We start from the raw sequence: 6,000 nt of genomic DNA, 5'->3' as shown, positions 1-6,000 counted from the left end.
AAGGCATGTGCCCACTTCATGTCCCTGTATCACATTTTGGTAATTCTTGCAATACAGGGTGTCCATAAAACTCATGTGTGCAATTTAAAACGGCGTATAATTTTAAATGAGTTCTTTCTAACCCCAAACTAGTGTATAATTCTATATTGCACACGAGCTTTATGGACACCCTGTATTTCAAATTTTCTCATTATTATTGTATCAATTATGGTGATCTATGACCAGGGATCTATGATATTACTAACGTAATAGTTTTGGGGCATACAGGGCAGACAGTAATATGAGCTAAATCCAGGAAAGTCTCCTTTTTAAAGCAGGCCTGTGAGAATTTCATCACTTACTCCTGGTATGATGATGCCCAAGTGCTGGCACACCTTGTTACATTGTGTTTGACAAATACTTCTGTTTCTTATAAATTGAAGGTTTCTGGCAACCTCACAACCAGCACGTCTGTAAGTGCCAGTTTTCCAACAGCATGTGCTTACTTCATGTCTCTATCACATTTTGGTAATTCTTGCAATGTTTCAATTTTTTTATTATTATTGTAAATCAATTATGGTGATCTGTGACCAGGGATCTATGATGTTACTCATGTCATGGTTTGGGGTACAAGCCAAGCTCAATTTCATTAAGTTCATTAACAATGCTGTGTGTGTTCTGACTGTCCCACCTGCTGGCTATTCCCCCATTTCTTTCTCTCTCCTTAAGCCTCCCTATTTCCCAAGACACAACATTAAAAGTAGGCCAATTAATAACCCTGCAATGGCCTCCTAGTGTTCAAATGGAAAGAAGAATAATAAATCTCTTACTTTAAATCAAAAGCTAGCAATGATTAAGCATAGTGAGGAAGGCACATTGAAAGCTGAAGCAGGCTGAAAACTAGGCCTCTTACACCAAACAATTAGCCGAGTTGTAATGAATGCACAGGAAAAGTTCCTGAAGGAAATTAAAAGTGCTACTCCAGGGAACACATGAATGATAAGAAAGCTAAATAGCCTTACTGCTTAAACAGAAAAAATGTTAGTGGCCTGGACAGATCAAACCAGCCACAACATTCCCTTAAGCCCAGGGATCCAGAACAAGGCTCTAAGTCTTCACGTCTATCAAGTCTAAGTGAGGAAACTGCAGAATTACGAAGCTAACAGCGGTTGGTTACAAGGTTTAAGGAAAGAAGGCATCTTCCATAAGATACAAGTAAAAGGTGAAGCATCAAGCAAAGAAGCTACAGCAAGTTAAACAGAAAATCTAGCTAAGATAATACAGGGTGTCCCAAAGGTCTCCATACATTAGGGAATATGGGAAGTTATAATTAAATGTACCTTTATTTACAAAATATTTATTACAAAATTCTACAAAATATTTCCCTATGTGTGGATATATAAATATAAAAAAATCGAGTTTTTAAATATGAGTTTTAAAATTTTTCCTATTTATGGAGACCTTTGGGACACCCTGTAGACAGATGAAGGTGGCTACACTAAAAATAATTTTCAATATAAACAAAACAGCATTCTACTGGAAGATGTGGTCATCTAGGCCTTTCAAAGAGAGAAGTCAATGCCTGGCTTCAAGGCTTCACAGGACAGGCTGACTCTCTTGCTCGGGGCTGATGCAGCTGGTGAGCCAGGCTCATTTACCTTTCCAAAACTCCTAAGCCCCTTAAGAATAACGCTAAATCTATTCTTGTGTCCTAGCAATAGAACAGCAAAGCCTAGATGACAGCACATCTGTCTAGAGCATGGTTTACTAAGGATTTTAAACCCACTATTGAGACCTCCTTCTTTAAAAAAAAAAAAAAAATTCCTTTCAAAATATGAGTACTTCCTTAGCTTTCTAGGTTGTATTTAAAACAAAAACAAAAAATGACTACTAAGCAATAATGCACCCAATTACTCAAGAGCTCAGATAGAGATGTACAAAGAGATAAATTTTGTTTTCCTGCCATTCATTCTGCAGCCCATGGATCAAGAAGTCATTCTGAGGCCAGGCGCAGTGGCTCATGCCTATAGTCCTGGCACTTTGGGAGGCTGAGGCGGGTGGACTGCCTGAGCTTAGAAGTTAAGAGATCGGCCTGAGCAAAATCAAGACCCCATTTCTAAAAATAGCCAGGTATTGTGGCAGGCACCTATAGTCTCAGCTACTCTGGAGGCTGAGGCAAAAGGATCACTTGAGACCAAGAGTTTGAGGTTGCTATGAGCTATGACACCATGGCACTCTATCAAGGGAGACAAATGAGACTCTGTCTCAAAGGAAAAAAAAAAGTCATTTTGATTCTCAAGTCTTACTGCCATTCAACATGGAATCATGACCTTCCACCAGCAAAAATTACAACTGGCTGAAGGCTCAAATCCTTAGTGTTTCTTAGTAATAAAGTATTGCTAAAATTAAGGTATGTACATTGTTTTTTAGACAAAATGCTACTGCACACTTAAAGACTGCAATATAATATAAAGCTAACTGATACGTACTGGGAAACCAAACAATTCATGTGACTCACTTTACTGTGGTGATCTGGAATCATACCTGCATTGCCTCCAAGGTGTGCCTGTTATTAGCAAGCCTGCTACTCCCTCAGCAGAATAAATGAATCCCTTCTAACCCAACTTTCTTTATACTAAGACAACTTTTTGTCTCCCAAATTTGTGGCTTTCAAACTTACCTCATAAACACCAAAGGAACTGATTTTAAATACAGAAAATGGTCTGCTTCATAACTATTTGAGTTCTTGCTTGCTGTGTATCACACATTAGTCTCAAAGATACACAGCAGAAAATAAAACAGTCAAAAGCCTTGCTTTCATGGAGCTTATGTCATTGCCTGTGTGTGCACATTTGGAGGGGCGGGGGAGTTGCCAGTGGAAAAAACAAGTAAAATAACCAAAATATAATATATACATGGCACGTCAGGGGGTGATAAGTGACATGGAGGGACAAGTCAGGAAGTACATTGGGAACAGAGGTTATTATTGAAGAAAAGCCTCACTGAAGTGGTATTTCAGGACTCTTTCTCTGTCTGGAAGAAAGAGGAACAGCAGATGGGGAAAGCTGTAGGAGATAAGGTCAGAGAGGGAAAGGGGCCTGGGAGGCGTGGGGGAGGGGAATCAGCTTAGATAGACAGGGCCTTGTAAGGACTTTGGCTTTTTTCCCTTTAGGTGACACGGAAAACCATGGGAGAACTTTAAGCAGCAACATGACCCGATGAAGTTTTAAAGGCTCTCCAGCTGCTGCACTGAGCACAGTCTGCATGGAGGCAGTTCCAGGGAGCAGGCTCCATCAGTAATCCACACCAGACATGAGGTGACAATGATAAATGTGGGGAGTAGACAGATTAAGGATATATTTTGAAGATAAAGCGAGAATTTTCTGTCTGGACTGGGATATGAAATAAAAGAACAGAATCACAAAAGACTCCAAGAATTCGGCCTAAGAAACTAGATGGATGTAACTGTCATTTATATTAAAATCAGGAAGTCTACAGAAGGAATAGGTGTCAGTACCAGGACAGAAAAGTTTACAGAGGTCACGACTTGGCAATATATAAATTTGGGAACATAGGCCAGGCACAGTGGCTCATTGCTATAATTCTAGCACTCTGGGAGGCAGAGGCAGAAGGATCCTTTCAGCTCAGGAGTTTAAGAACAGACTGAGCAAGAATAAGACCCCATCTCTACTAAAAATAGAAAAATTAACTGAGTGTTGTGGTCAGTGCCTATAGCCCTGGCTACTGTGGAGGGCTGAGGGGTTGAGGCAGGAGGATCACTTGAACCCAGGAGTTTGAGGTTGCTGTGAGCGAGGCTGACACGTAGCATTCTAGCCTAGGAAGAGAGTGAGACTCTGTCTTTAAAAAAAAAAAAATGGGAGGAATATGTAAGTGTATGAAAGCCACAGAACTGAATGAGAATCACCAAGAAAATTGGCATAGACAAGAAAGGTGTCTGGGCAGGCAGTCACTCTCACCCACAAGATGACTTAGTTCATCTGGGTTAGGGCCCAATCAAATGAATTTTTAACAAGCTTCCCCAGGGATTCTGGCATACTTCAAAGTTTGAAAACACCCACTGACAAACAAATGTCAAGATAAACCTGAGGCTCAACTACAGAATTTTAACTTAACTAAGTTTAACTTTATTTTTCATTTTGTAAGATGTAAACTATACTTTTTCTGACATTCCATGAAAATGTTTCATGAAAAACAAATACCTATCATAAATCAGACCATTAACTCCAAATTCCTTCAGTTTCCTTCTGTTTTCAGGATCATTGGTATCATCACCCCAGCAGAATATGACTAGCCCCTTAGCTTTTGCTTCTTGAATATAGGATGGATTTCTGAGCAGGTCTTCCGTGTGTGCATTTATTCCCTGAAAGAAGAAAAATGAGTTGTTCATGAGAAAGTGACCAGGAACTGCAAATGGTAAACGTTCATTATCTGGGTCAGTGCTCTGCACAGTACAGTGGGCAGGAAAGGAGAATGTCTGAATGTTTCTGCCTGTTTATCTTTTTCTATTTAATGGCTATTTTCACAGCATATTAGTAATGTAACTTAATTTATGAAGATGTAGATATTGAATATATGGTCAAAACATTTTTAGTTAAGGAAATGCTCTGCCAAAACAAATTTATAGTCTAACTAGCCATTTTAAATGATTCATTAAATCCATTTGTGAAAAATTAAAAACTTAATGTAAGCCTGCAAGACAATTTTTACTTTTCATTTAACTGTTTTGCATTCTCAGATCTAAAATCTTCATTGTTAAGTAGAGCTACTTGCTTATTATACTCTAGTCAAAACCTTAACTCTTAGATCTTTAATATGAAATCTTATTTACTACTGTTGTAAAAGATAAAATAGAAAAATGTTAAAAATTAAAAGATCACTTACTAGTAGATTTTCAAACTGTGCAAAGCTCATTGCTATGGGGGTTGTCCGAGATCTGAGGTCCATGAGTTCAGGGTAAATATCAGATTTTCCTTGAGTCAAAAATAATATGGGATATTTGTTCTGCTTTTGCCGAACCCTAAAAAAAGATAATTTTTAAAAAATTACTTTTCATTGGGGAAATAACTGTAATATCCTGCTTTGACGTTTTAAGGAATACTAAAAGTATAAAGAAAACAAACATAAGTATAAGCCCAGTACTCAGAACCACCATTAATGCATGTTGCCTTTCAGTCAGAAAATAAAAATTAAAAAATATTTTCATTACAGGGCCTAAAGTGTTCTCAAAAATAGTCAGTGAGAAAGCCCTTGCACTCTGGTAAGAAGGATATAATATTCTGGGAAATAAAACAGGGTGTGTGGCTCTGTGGCTCTAGGACCCAGTCCTTATGGACTTCAAAGGAACAGATGGCACCCACCAGCTAACAGTCACAAAGGACATGAAAATCCACACAACCCGACTGAGAGGACAGAGCAGGGGTGAATCTGGACAACTCCTCACTTTCAACCACTACTTGTGTCTTATATCCTAGATACATTCTAAGAGTAAAGAAAAAAAAAATCACTGAATATTACTCACATTGTGCAAATATCTGCATCGAATGAAGAAAATACTATTCTCCTCTTCCCAGAGTTTTCTAAAACAGTTTTTAAAATTATATCCAAAAACAGATTCATGTCAAAATATGTTGATAAGTTACCATCCCACATTCCATCCTATGTGAAAGAAAAAGGGAAAGGAAAAGCATTACACTTGCTGAATAACAGTGTTTAGAAATAGCTCTGCGTCTCTAGTCTAACAGTTATTTCACAGATGGGGAAAGCGAAAACATTTAGTGACTTGATCAACATCTCAAACTATCTGAGGGCGGCGCCTGTGGCTCAGTGAGTAGGGCACCAGCCCCATATACTGAGGGTGGCAGGTTTGAACTCGGCCCCAACCAAACTACAACAAAGAATAGATGGGCATCGTGGCTGAGGTTGCTGTGAGCTGTGACACCACAGCACTCTACTGAAGGTGATAAAGTAACAACAAATAGTTGTTAAATAGTTGTTTTTTTA

General features: G+C 38.6%; 1 protein-coding gene across 2 annotated transcripts in view; it reads right to left on the bottom strand.

The window, feature by feature from the left end:
* Positions 1–6,000, bottom strand: part of GPCPD1 (glycerophosphocholine phosphodiesterase 1) — a 59,450-nt gene that overhangs the window by 10,634 nt on the left and 42,816 nt on the right. For both annotated transcript variants that reach the window (XM_003788209.3, XM_012804170.2), the window contains 3 exons: positions 5,519–5,655; positions 4,882–5,017; positions 4,200–4,360 (listed from right to left, as the gene is read on the bottom strand). In XM_003788209.3, the coding sequence (XP_003788257.2) occupies positions 4,200–4,360; positions 4,882–5,017; positions 5,519–5,655 (434 nt within the window). The remainder of the gene's footprint in view (positions 1–4,199; positions 4,361–4,881; positions 5,018–5,518; positions 5,656–6,000) is intronic.

This window comes from Otolemur garnettii, unplaced genomic scaffold, assembly GCF_000181295.1.
Source record: "Otolemur garnettii isolate 467f Iridium unplaced genomic scaffold, OtoGar3 scaffold00025, whole genome shotgun sequence".
NCBI classification, from domain to species: domain Eukaryota; kingdom Metazoa; phylum Chordata; class Mammalia; order Primates; family Galagidae; genus Otolemur; species Otolemur garnettii.
This window is presented reverse-complemented; position numbering and strand designations above follow the sequence as displayed.